This window comes from Cucurbita moschata, unplaced genomic scaffold (genome assembly GCF_002738365.1).
Source record: "Cucurbita moschata cultivar Rifu unplaced genomic scaffold, Cmos_1.0 Cmo_Scf00002, whole genome shotgun sequence".
Classification (NCBI taxonomy): domain Eukaryota; kingdom Viridiplantae; phylum Streptophyta; class Magnoliopsida; order Cucurbitales; family Cucurbitaceae; genus Cucurbita; species Cucurbita moschata.
Genome location: NW_019268518.1, coordinates 4988496 through 5001194, shown reverse-complemented (window position 1 = coordinate 5001194; position 12699 = coordinate 4988496). Strand labels below are relative to the sequence as shown.

Here is a 12699-nt window from a genome sequence, read left to right as displayed (position 1 = left end):
TAACCTTATTAGGAACCAAATTCACAATTTAACGTAAAAAAATCAGCGACAAATTTTATGGTTTTTTTTTTTTTTTTTTTTTTTTTTTTTTTTTTTTTTNTTTTTTTTTTTTTTTTTTTTTTTTTTTTTTTTTTTTTTTTACTGAAATGGCAGACAGATAAATAGCAGTAATAATTAGAACTTGGAAATGTTTATAATACAGAGCAGCCAACTGCAGAGAAGCAGCAGAGCTTGAATGATAAGTTTCCAAATTCACTTCAAATAACTACTGAGTTCTTCAGTTTATCTCACAGTGATTCACATAAGAAATGACATTTTGTAATAGTTCAGTTACCCAAACTTAAGCTTTGCAGATTTTTGCAGAAGCCGTTTGGAAGAATGGATGGTTGTGTTAGGCTTTAACCCCGACGACACGGGGGGTTGTGCCCCGGGTGTTTTTAATGTAGGAGACGTACTCACCGTAGTGCATGGTGAATAGGGTGCTTTGGTACCGAGTTAATCGAATACGCTTACGTAGTGACTCGGTGATTGCACCGTTATATCCTGCCTTTCGAATCAATGAGTCGATGGCCTCGATTTTTGACCAACCTGGAAATCAAGATGCAACCCAACCAAAAACCGAGTCAGCTGGACGAATTATAAAGCTAAACAGAGAGTTGGCAACATTTTCAACAATGATGTGTGTGCACGAACGTGAGTATTTGGGCCAACTTATGCGCACCTCGACTAATCTCACAGGACAACCATATGACCCTCCAAGCAAACATGTAGAGGTGACCATTCTGAATTGAACTCATTCCCTTCAACGTCTTTGTTATACTCATAACTCTTATAGATCGATATGGTTACATCAACCACGAAACTAAGACGACAAAAATTTTGAGCAAACATGGGAGGATCGACGAAAGGGTAGTTAGCTCGTCCTATTATACCCGAATCCTTTGGGACATAAATATTATATGAACGATAAAAACTACTTGGTATTCAAAGCAAATCACTGGATTTCACAGTAGAAGGCAAAGACGACTAATATTGATCCACAAAACGTACAGTAACATACCTTCATGGGCAGCTACCTCGGGCAGATACGTAGCACTTCGTCTAGTATTATAGTCGGGATCATTAAATTCAATAATAATACCATGCTTACCTACCTGCAAAATAAGACATGAATACCCTGAGTATGGTAAAGCTGCCTGCCTGGCTGGCTTATTTTGTGTGCCTGGCCAAAAACACGACAGGCAGGCAGGACAGACCGAGCTCGAAACTTCGGGCAAAGTAGCCAGAATCATAAACGTGCTCGACTAATCCTTGCAATCATTAATAATGCAAAAAAAATTGTTTTGGATACTGAACAAAAAATTTGGAGTAAGAAAAGGAAACAGAAAGGTACCTCCCAATCAAGATAATTGATAGCTATTTCATAATCAACTAGAATGGAAACTGTGCATTCCAAATGTGGTAATTCTTTAGGCTGTATTGGGGGGAACCTGCGGTCCCTCAATGCACTGCAACATGTTCAAGAAAAAAAGGAACCATGAACTAAATATTTAGATGGCTAATGAAGCGGACCAGGTTCAAGCGATTGAAAAATAAAAATTGCATTTAGTCATGACAATGGGAAAAGAGAGAGCATGTAAAACCGTGACTCGAGATAGTGTAAGAGAACCGAGGTAATATCCTTTGTCCAATGGAATGACAAGTGTAGAGAGTTCGCCTCGCCCCAAATTGACCTCCCCATGCATGAAATAGAACAATTTACGTACAAGTCACTTAAGAATGGACTTTTCGTTCTCTCACAAACTTCGTTAACTAAATCGGCTTCCTCCCTACTTCCCCCTTCCCTGAACTTAGTTTACCAAATGAGTGAATGAATGTGAAATCCCACATCGATTGGAGAGAAGAACGAGTGAAAGCGAGGACGCTGGACCTTGAAAGAGGGTGGATTGTGAGATCCCACGTCAATTGAGTGGGGAACGAAGCATTGTTTGTAAAGGTGTGGAAACTTCTCCCTAGTAGACACATTTTAAAAATCTTGAGGCGAAACCCAAAGAGAACAATATCCACTAGCAGCGGAGTTGGCCTATCACAAATGGTATTAGAGCTAGACACCGGGCAGTGTGCCAGCGAGGACGCTGGCCCCAAAGGAGGGTGGATTGTAAGATCTCACATCGATTGAAGAGAGGAACGAGTGTCGACGAGGACACTAGGTCCCGAAAGGGGGTGGATTGTGAGATCTCACATCAGTTGGAGAGGAGAACAAAACATTCTTTATAAGGGTGTGGAAACCTCTCCCTAGCAAACGCGTTTTAAAAATCTTGAGAGAAGCCCAAAAGGGAAAGCTCAAAGAGGACCATACTTGTTAGCGACGGACTTGGGCTGTTACAACGAAGGAAAGCAGACTTTCAACAATATGACTATTTCACATATGGATCACTTATGTCATAAAAATGGTCTTCTCATCCACCCATTGACTTTCACCCTCATAACTTGATTTAAGAAAGCCAAGGAAAGGGCAAAGTGAAGAAGACAGTGGAAAGCAATCAACATATAAAGGATGCATTAGGCTACAGTACCTAGTTAAAGCATAATCCTTGAAGCCACTTATCAAGCAGTGAGCTTCTAGAGTTCCTATGCACCCTCGCAAACGAGGTTCACCGCCATTGACCACTTTTTTCCAGGTAACGAACAAGGGGCTGGAAGAAAAGAAATATTCAAATGAAATCAAACTATATGCAGATTACAATAATAAGATTCTATGTATAAAGCACGACGCTCTTAAAGAGTGGCGAGTATCACATCAACATCTAAAACAGTATGCCTAACCACATGATAACACACAAAATGTGTAGAAGAACAAACAGATTGATAGCTGGTTATGTCTCAGAAAACACAACTATCCAAAATGAAATTGAACAATCACTAGTTCATCATGAATTTGTACAAAAACCAGTTAGAATCTTTTACTTTTAGCTCAATAAACTGAGATATAAATGTAAAAAATCATTACTCAGTGATCGTCGAACCAACAAGGATTAACGACAGTTTTATACAAAACTACGATGAACAGAAAAACATAAAATCAAAGTACTTTGCATTAAGAACAAAGAGAAGATAGCCTCAAGGCGAGAATGTCGAGCAGAAATATATTTCATCATACAGATTAATCATTATAGCGAATGTGCTGCATCGAAGCAGCCTGGTATACATATAGGCCTTGATGTCAATGGCTCACGATCGAACTAGAACTTATGACTACAATGAATATAATTCATCAACATTACTGTGGATGATTCCTTAGCTCTCTGAGAAAACTAGAAACAAAGAAGATGTTCACAGGAATAAGTGGATCCTCGGCATTTTACAAATGGTACTAGAATTAACATACACTAAATTACATACCATGACGATGAAACCTTTACCATTCCATTTGGAGTTTGTGAAGATTTGAAAAAGAAAAAGAATGAACAGATCAAAAGCACAGAAACCAGTTTCTTGGCAGATCTAGTTTTAAGCAGACATCAAGTTTGATGCTCATTCAATTTATTGAGCTTGCTCCTGTGATGATAATGGAAAAAGAAGCTTCCAGTGCAGCCCACTAAAATTGCTCCAGTAAGTGCCTAGTTACTACAACAAACAAGTAGCTAAATTGGTTTGTTAACTCCAAGCCCACCACTAACAGATATTGTACGCTTTAGCCCGTTACGTATCGTCATCAGCCTCACGATTTTAAAACGCGTTTACTAGGGAGAGGTTTCCACACCCTTATAAGGAATGTTTCGTTCTCCTCCTCAACCGATGTGGGATCCTTGTGGGCTCAACGTCCTCACTGGCACACCACCCGGTGTCTGGCTCCGATACCATTTGCAAGAGCCCAAGCCCACCACTAATAGATATTGTCTGCTTTAGATCGCTGTCAGTCTCATAGTTTTAAAACGCGTCTACTAGGGAGAGATTTCCACACCTTAAGGAATGTTTCGTTCCCCTCTCCAACCGACGTGAAATCTCACACCCCAATACCTTTACCATTGTTTTGTATAAATATTTTTAGATGAAAAAACGTACTCTGTAGAGAAAATGAAAGGATATACAACAGGGATAACATCCACCAAAAAAACATTTGAAGAACTATTATTATTTAGGAAACATTTAACATGTCTTCTTCCCCTGTGTTGCTTTCGAAAAACATGCGAAATGAACTATTAAAAAAAAAACCATTACTTCCTCAGTCAACAAACAGTAACCATCTCTAAAATTTGACGTACTTAGCAAAGAACTAAATTAAAACCCAGAAATCACATACTAAACCAACAAGGCATCAAACAATTACAGTGATCATCCAAAGTCAACAATCAAAACCCACCCAGCAACCTCAATATTACTAAACCTACAAACTCGATCATACGAAAAAACCCAAATATGCAAGAAAATTCCCACATAACAATCGCTGATCGCACATAAATAAATAAATAGAGAGAGAGAAGAAAGTACTGTTGACCGCCGTGGAAAGCGGGAGGAGGGGCTTCCTCGCCGTTGTAGTGAGCGAGAAGAGTATCGAAACAGTACACCACCATCTCTCTGTTGGCCGACACCATGGTTGCCGTCCTGAATTCACTAAACAATCAAATGAAGAAGGGAGGATGACAATGGCTTGACCCAAAATTAGTGGAAAAGGAAGACGGAAACAGAGAGGAGTTCTGATTGGTGTAATAATTGCAGGGCCAGAAGAAACGTGAGAAGGAAGAACAACAACAACAACAATATGAACAAGAAGAAATGCCTTCTCTCTCTCTCTCTCTCTCTCTGGAGCCCTTCCTCGTCGCCCACTCTTGCGCCTTTATTCTGAATAGCAAATATATATTAATCTCCCGTAGTGGGACCCATTTCGGAGCTTTTTTATTCCGCTTGCTTTTCTTTCGTTGGGGTCGGTCTTCCGATTCTTCATAAAAAAAAATACCATTTTTTTTAGCATAATATAATTTTTAATTTAACTTTTTTTAAATATTCGAGGATAATAGGGTTCAACCATTTATTGTCTGTACTTGGATTTCACTATATGGGTAAACACGGCAAAAAAAAAAAAAAAAATTGAATTATAATTTTTTTAAATTCAATAATAAATTGAAAATTTGACATTTTAGTGACCAAATCAACCATAGTCGTTCAACGCCCAGTGGAATATTTATTACCACCAATAGCGCTTCCAACACAACACCTGCTAGAGCCATCAGCACGTCTCATCTAGAAAACTCTAAACAAAATCGAAGCATATGGGAAGAGGACGAAGAAATTTCTCTTGAAACGGAATACCTTTGAGCTTTCCCCATTCATACAAGTTTGTCTATTTTTGCATCATACCCTCCTTTTCTTCTAGTGTTTCGATCCGAAGCACGCTTCTTATAGTTAGTTCAATGAATAAGATGGTTATGCTCCAACTCACTCAAAAATGGGACGGCAATGGTCACCCGACACGACCAACTCTACAATTTTGAGTATCATATCTTTCAAAACTCTACAAGTCTGTTAGACTAACCATTTTCCAAATCATAGCAAAAAGAATGCATAACTATGCTCAGTGGAACTGAACAGTTTGAACTAGAAGTGAACTATGATTAAAGATTGTGTAATCTTCCAAAAGAAACAGGGGTTAGAGAAAGGAAGGTTTATTGTCTTACTAAATGGAGTCGGCTTTTGCATTACCAACCGTGTCCCAGCCACTTGAGCAAAGGCCCAGCTGACAATGGAAGAGCCGAAGAACTGTACCTACAGCTTGACATCAGAGAGAACGATTATGTAATTAAGACATTAAGGATTTGAACTTGAAGGGTTACTTTTAATACATGGAATGAGAAGGCAGAGCAAATGATCAGTTGGCACACTCGATGAATGTTCTAGTAATGGATGAGGTCCCATCTCGAGTCAAGTTACAGAGTATATGGCATTTCAAACACCATGATTCTCGTGTTCAATCAGAGTCGTGTCTTCCCCTCTCTTTGTCTCTACTACTCCGTTTCTTCCTGGAATCCTGAGAATGTTTCTTCTCGTACTTTTCGTGTCTCTCACGCCTTTCACGCCTCTCTTCATGCCTCTCCCGCTTCTCTTCACGCCTCTCCCCACGCCTCTCGTGTCTCTCTTCATGCCTCTCCCCACGCCTCTCGTGTCTCTCTTCATGCCTCTCCCCGCGCCTCTCTTCACGCCTCCTTTTCTTGCTGTTCTTTTCATCCTCCACTTCCTCTTCTTCTGCATTCCTAACAGGCGGGTCAGGAACGTCTGTTTTCTCCGAACCAGCAGAGGTGCCCGTTTGATCAGGCAGAAGAGACTTGGATTCTTCCCAGGCATGTGGAGCTCTGCAACCAGTTTGTAGACAGAATTTAACAGGACAATAAGACCAGAAGGTAGGCATTACAAAATGCAAGTAATATTGATGCTAATGAAAAAATGAATTTAGGTTCGGACTGTTTAAATTCCCAGGATCGTATCTACAAATAGACAATTCAATTCTGATAATTGAATGATGGGCTAAGTTTCCATGCATCCCTAACCTTGTTTCCACACAACCAGATAAAAAGGAAATTCAATTTAATATTGGTAGATCTAACCTCAAAAAACCAAGACCCTGAACCCGTGCAGCTTCAGCATGGCCCGCACCCAAGTCTTCTGCAGTGCTACCTCGCTTCACAAGTTCTGAGAACTCATGCTTATCAAGACGATTGCCCTGAGATCGGCCAGCAGTTTTAGGAGCTAATCCAAGAGCCTCCCTCATCGCCTGTTCCTCCTGCTCCTTGATCAATCTTATCTCTTCCTTTGCAACATCAACATTCGAACTCGATTTTTTATCCCGTGCATACCAGTGTAGATCTTTCCCTGTTTTGTTATTAAAAACAGTATTGTTAAAACATTTTATCAGCAAACAATTTCAGGGGCAATGAAGTGAGAGGGATTGTCCATAACCAAATAAGAATCAGCATGTCGTAATTCAAGCCAATGTATATAAAAGTAGGAATGCAAAACTGGTCAAAATAGTTTGCAAATTGATGAAAGCAGGAATAATAATATGCCTCCCAAATAACCACAGAAGTAGGAGAATAATATTATAACGCCAACTTGGAGGCAACATAGATAATGAAAACAGAACATAACTACATTTTAGAACATGCTCTAAGTTAAAAAAAAAAAAAAAGCAAATAATTTTTCCATTGAGAAATCTAGCGCCTTGTATTAAGAAAGCCATTTAATTGATACAATCGCTCAACTTACATACTTCACCAAACCATAGTAGGCTTTCACAATAATACCTTACCTTTTTGCCATCTTCCAACAGGTGCTTTGATGCTGTGGCCAAGGAAGTTTTCCCGATGTTTGTCAACTTTCACATCGTCCCAATTAAATTCTGCACATCATACGAGTGAAATCCCATATGTTAGAGAGTCGGTGGCTAAATTCAGGAAAGATACTTCAACAGGAGCAATAATTGTTTACTCGTTCAACATTCCAAAGGGTTTGACAGTGAATATACATTGGTTAAGAAACTTAAGAGACATATTGGATAAAAAAGTGGTCATGGGGTTTGAAATAAATCCTTACACCTGAATAGATAATCATGACTTCTTCAACTTCTAAATGTCATATCAAGCAGTAGTTTCCAGATTTATAAAGTCAACATGGAATGATTGAGATTATACTCATCAACGAGTAAATTTAAATTACAGAGTCAAAATAGACATGAAGAACAGGGAGAAATAAACATAAAAATAAGACCACCGCTCTTGTAAATGACTGCATATTGAAGGCTTGAAGCATAGGAAGTATTCAAAACACACTCTAGCCTCTATTTATCCAATCATGTTTATGATCTGCATACTAACTATAACATCTTCTGACTTTAACATCGAACACCAACAGTCCAACTTATGAACCCACCCGTTGTAGAAGCACTACAAGAGACGGGAGGATATGAACAGAATGCCAACAACGTTTCAAAGGGGAAAATGCAGAAGAAAAGAACGATTATATCTCGAATCATAGACTGGAATGCGAATTTTTTGAAGCTATTGCCGATACAAACACATGAATATTAACAAAAAAACAAACAAACAACAGATATCCAGCACAGGCACACGAACACTAACAAGCCCTAAAATCCTAATGACCCATCATTTGACGACATTCATCACAATAGACGTACATAACCACATAAACTACCGCCAGACCAACAATAAAGGCATCAAAATCTTAATTCAACAACGCATAAACTTCATGTCCATTTGACTAGCTATATCAAATCTTTAAATTCGAAAAAAGCATCCCAAAAACCCTAATAAAATTTTCTGAAACGATACCAATCACCCTACAAAAAAACGCGTATCCAAATATCGGAAGAGCACAAAAACCCTAGATGGCGGATTCAGATCCACAACGGTTCTCGAACTCTCAGCCGCTGATCTAATCCCGGGAAAGCCTAATTCATCAATAACGAAAAAAGGGAAACAATCAACAAAGTGGAAATCGAGGAAGATAAATAAGTAGCTTACGATCTCGACCGCCACGAACGCCGCCTCTAGTAGGGTGATACATGATCGGACCTTACGGTCGTGACCGAAACTTCGCGACAGTCTTCTTGTCCCCTGGCTTTCGCGCGTCCTATATTCTCAGACGTGAAGTTGAGAATTATAGCTATAAATTATCTGTAATTTTGGGGGTCCAGCTTCATTTATATGCGTTGTGGAAAAAATCAAGGAATTAAAAAATATATTAAAATAACACGACTCTCCATAATCATATCTCAAATTAGTCAATGTGGGACTTTCATCATCCAACACCTCCTCTAATTGAGGTTCGACTCCTTTGGAGTCTTAGTCATTTTTTACTATGACTTCGAGGAGGCTTGACTCCTTTTCTTTTGGAGTCATTTGTTCGACATTTGAAGATTTATCAATTTATTGGCATGACTAAGTTTAAGGCATGGCTCTAATACCATGTTAGTTGAACACGACTCTCCACAATGGTATGACATTGTCTACTTTGAGCGTAAGCTCTCATGACTTTACTTTGGATTTTTTCAAAAGACCTCGTATTAATGGAGAAAGTATTATTTGATTATAAACTCATGATCATTCTCTAAATTAGCAAATGACTTTCATCATCCTACAGTGGGCTCCCTCAAAAGTCGAGCATAAACTTATTAGTATTAAATTGTTGCGAAATAGCTATTAAAAAAAACATATTTCAATTAAACATGAACTTAATATTATCATGTTTGGTTAACTTTATATAATTGGATAAATTAACCATAAAAACCATATTTAAATTAAAAAATATATAATTTTAGTTTAACTAAAGAAATAAGAAAAATAATTAGAAGCAATAAATTAAATTTGATGAAGAATAATATTTTTCAAAAATTGTAAATAATATATAAAAGGATTAAAAAAATAAATTTATTTATTGTAAATTAATAAATAATAAATTTTACCAAATATAAAAAAACAGTTAAATTTCCTAATAATTTTACCTTACTCATAACCGATTCCAAACTGGGCTAACGGTCTGAGTATTTTGATGAAGAAAAAATGGTTAAAATGGACCGATCAAACGGTAACTTTTGGGTTATTACCAAATATTTTCAACAGTAAATCATAGGATTACGTCACTTGATAAATAAACCCGGTTTGGCCCAACCGACCACCGTTTGACTTTGAAGTTATCTAACCGGCTATAAATAGTGAAAGTAAATCATAGGATTACGTCACTTGATAAATAAACCCGGTTTGGCCCAACCGACCACCGTTTGACTTTGAAGTTATCTAACCGGCTATAAATAGTGAAAGCCTCTATTTGTGTTGGTTCGCGCAATACTGAACCGAATAAACCTTGCTGTTACTCTCTCGAAGATTTTACTTCACAGAACGCAAATGGCCATGCGATCGGTGTTCGGTCGTTCCTCTCTGACTCCGTCCACGGTGCGTACCGCCGGCGTCGGTGGATTCCGATTCCTCTCAGACGGAAAAGGTCGAGTTCTCAGTGAGGAGGAGCGTGCTGCTGAGAACGTCTACATTCAGGTTGAATTAATAGTTTCGAATGTTCGAGAAAAAATGAGTTGAAAAGTAGTAGTAATTCTAGTATCGATCTGCTTTGTTGAATGTTCAGTTGTTGGATTCTTGTATGGACTTGAGTGAGATCGAAGTTACTGCTTCTGTACTTTCTTTTTGTGCGAGGAGTTGTGATCTACGATTTAGTTGTAGGAGTTCGATAATCAATCTGTTTGATCAAACGTTCACTCGTTAGAAACTGAAATAAATATGGACTGGAGTTAGGGAATATTTACTGTTTATATGAGATGGTATTTTCTTTCTGTGCGAGGAGTTTGTGTTTATTCGATTTTTAGTAGGAGTCCAATCATCAATCTGCTTCATCGAATGCTCGCTTGTTCAAAACTAAAATATAAATAGACTGGGATGAGATTGAAGATACTATTTATGTTGGCTTGTACTTTCTTCTTGCTCGAGGATTTTGTGTTCTCCAATTTGTAGTTATCGTTTTGCTAATGTTTGTGTAGAAAATGGAAAGAGAGAGACTGGAGAAGCAAAGGCTTAAGGCAGAGAAAGAAAGGGCCGAGAAGAAGGAAGAACAGTCGGAGAAGGTAATTCATTACTGGCATTGTTTTCATTAAAATTGGCTGCTGCCAAATATTTGTTAGTCGATCTGTGGTAAGAGAGGCTATGACTAACCGTATTTTGTGATCGTTGCAACTTTTATATATAAATCTTTACGGTCTTGTGGGATCCATCATCCCTAATAGTTAGTTGACAACTCTTTGATTGTGTAGTTTGTAGTTTCCATGGGCTATTTCTTCGATGTTAAATTTTGATTTCTTAAACCTATGTGGGGATTGAGCCCAAGTGTCAGAAATTGATAAAATAAAAAAGAAACCTATGTGATTTTTTATTTTTTTAAAAAGAATTATGGAAAAAATGGAGGTGAAGTCACGCCGTTAGATCTTAGAACAAAGAAGTGTTCAGGAACGTGGTTGATAAGAAAAATGACATCCTTCACCAAATTGATCAGATTGATATGTTGGATGAACAAGGGATTGTCCAAACGCAGCAAAAAGAAGAGTGCGTTAGAGCTAACACCAAATGAGCAGAGATATTTGAGACAGAAATGCAAAATTAAATGGTTGAATGAAGGGGATGAGAGTGCTTCCTTCTTCCACGGATGGGCTTCAGCTATGAAAAATAGAGTCTGTTTATCCATTCTGGAAATTGAAGATGAACGATTTTTATCTACAGAAACAGAGACTGAAGAGAATATTTTAGGCTTTTATAGAAAGTTGTATCCTGATGATAGAGACCCTCAGTTCACTATTGAAGGGATTGATTGGACTTTGATCGATAGTCAAAGAACGTCGAGATTAGAAAGACCTTGAAGTCATCAGATCTAGTGCAAGTGTTCCCAGATTCTCAAAGCATTTCAGAATATAGGCAGTCTCAAGTCCCTAGGACCTGATGGAATAACGGGAGAGTTTGGAACACCTTGAAGTCATCAGATCTAGTGCAAGTGTTCCCAGACTTTAGCTAATATGGTCATGTATATTATAGAACACCATGTATATATATAAAGAAGCTAATGCATCATTGCGGTTTCTGTGGTAATTACGCGTGTTCATAGCTGGTTGGCATTTTAAATGGACGCCTGCTATCTAGTCCTCATATCTTCGTTTCTGCTACTTTCACCTGTTATTCGTAGAAACTTGTTAGCGCCACTCAAGTTCAAGATCAGTTTATGATATGTTCTGTTGATAAAAGGTGCAAACTAGGATGCTGTTTTTGGACGTTTGGAGTTTTTATCATCCCGAAGACCCTTTCTGTAAATTATATTAATTCAATGGGTTCTTTAAACTAACAAGTCCAGGAGGGAAATTGTAGTGAACTTTCTTTTTTTCAGGTGTGCAGTGTGCTGAATCACCTTTTTTAACATGTTTCTAATTATCACTTTATACTTCTAGAAGATGACAAACTTTTTCTACTTTTTTCTGTAACTACTAAGATTAGTCAAACAAATAAATAAGTACAATTGATGATAAAGTTCATTTCACTATATCCACCAAGGGAAAAGTTGCATCATTGTCAATCAAATATTTGAATGCCAGTTTTGTTGTTCTTATTTTAGAAATTGTGTTTATCCTTTGCTTCTCATTTGCAGAAACGTGACGGGACCCAGTAGATGGTGGTGGCTCCTCTGCAAGTCGTAACATCTGCGTTGGAGTTTGGCCACAAGGAATAAAATGTGAGATTCCTCACCCCACCACCGCTTNTTTTTTTTTTTTTTTTTTTTTTTTTTTTTTTTTTTTTTTTTTTTTTTTTGTATATTAAACAATGTTACATGTCTTTGATTGTCCTCCCACTCTGAAAGTGCGTGTCATCTGATATGTTTTAAGACGCAGTGTTCTGCACTTGCTGTTCTGGACCACATCCCTTCACCTTTCTCTCAATAAGCCATTATAGTTGTTTTTCCTTTTCCTTTCGGTCCTGCTCCCTCTAAAATCCTTGGTTCGTTGATTGTCCTTTTCCTTCTCCCCCCCCCCCCCCCCCCCCCCCCCCCCCCCCCCCCCCCCCCCCCCCCCCCCCCCCCCCCCCCCCCCCCCCCCCCCCCCCCCCCCCCCCCCCCCCCCCCCCCCCCCCCCCCCCCCCCCCCCCCCCC

At 38.6% G+C, this 12699-nt stretch overlaps 3 protein-coding genes across 5 annotated transcripts in view; 1 reads left to right on the top strand and 2 right to left on the bottom strand.

Moving 5' to 3' along the window:
• Window positions 1-147: 147 nt before the first annotated feature.
• On the bottom strand, window positions 148-4932 carry LOC111457966 (uncharacterized protein At2g38710-like). 2 transcript variants are annotated; one of them, XM_023100434.1, is made up of 5 exons: window positions 4492-4928; window positions 2577-2696; window positions 1394-1508; window positions 1061-1154; window positions 148-588 (listed from the first exon to the last, which is right to left on the bottom strand). In XM_023100434.1, exons 1-5 carry the CDS (start codon window positions 4593-4595, stop codon window positions 392-394), a joined length of 630 nt encoding a protein of 209 aa, XP_022956202.1. In that variant the 5' UTR covers window positions 4596-4928; the 3' UTR covers window positions 148-391. The 2 variants fall into 2 exon arrangements, with proteins under 2 accessions (XP_022956202.1, XP_022956210.1); XM_023100442.1 differs by lacking the exon at window positions 2577-2696 and having other exon boundaries at window positions 4492-4932.
• Window positions 4933-5770: 838 nt separating this feature from the next.
• LOC111457948 (multiple myeloma tumor-associated protein 2 homolog) lies at window positions 5771-8676 on the bottom strand. Its single transcript, XM_023100412.1, has 4 exons — window positions 8532-8676; window positions 7301-7390; window positions 6600-6864; window positions 5771-6347 (listed from the first exon to the last, which is right to left on the bottom strand). Exons 1-4 carry the CDS (start codon window positions 8572-8574, stop codon window positions 5966-5968), a joined length of 780 nt encoding a protein of 259 aa, XP_022956180.1. The 5' UTR covers window positions 8575-8676; the 3' UTR covers window positions 5771-5965.
• Window positions 8677-9842: 1166 nt separating this feature from the next.
• The window catches only part of LOC111461995, a 4499-nt gene continuing 1642 nt past the window's right edge, over window positions 9843-12699 (top strand). Inside the window, exons 1-3 of one of the 2 annotated variants that reach the window (XM_023105647.1) lie at window positions 9843-10058; window positions 10556-10639; window positions 12202-12518. In XM_023105647.1, the coding sequence (XP_022961415.1) occupies window positions 9912-10058; window positions 10556-10639; window positions 12202-12222 (252 nt within the window). In that variant the 5' untranslated portion in view covers window positions 9843-9911 and the 3' untranslated portion in view covers window positions 12223-12518. Of the gene's footprint in view, window positions 10059-10555; window positions 10640-12201; window positions 12519-12699 lie in introns of those variants that run through there. The other variant, XR_002713684.1, reaches the window with a different exon arrangement.

Excerpts from the sequence above, each read along its gene's own strand:
- LOC111457948 (XM_023100412.1), bottom strand. The coding sequence starts at position 8,574 with ATGTATCACCCTACTAGAGGCGGCGTTCGTGGCGGTCGAGATC. Across the intron at positions 7,391-8,531 it reads CGTTCGTGGCGGTCGAGATC|AATTTAATTGGGACGATGTG; the intron begins GTAAGCTACTTA and ends TATGATGTGCAG. Across the intron at positions 6,348-6,599 it reads CAGGGTCTTGGTTTTTTGAG|AGCTCCACATGCCTGGGAAG; the intron begins GTTAGATCTACC and ends AACTGGTTGCAG.
- LOC111457966 (XM_023100434.1), bottom strand. The coding sequence starts at position 4,595 with ATGGTGTCGGCCAACAGAGAGATGGTGGTGTACTGTTTCGATACTCTT. Across the intron at positions 2,697-4,491 it reads GCTTTCCACGGCGGTCAACA|CCCCTTGTTCGTTACCTGGA; the intron begins GTACTTTCTTCT and ends CTTTTCTTCCAG. Across the intron at positions 589-1,060 it reads CGAGGTAGCTGCCCATGAAG|GTTGGTCAAAAATCGAGGCC; the intron begins GTATGTTACTGT and ends CTTGATTTCCAG.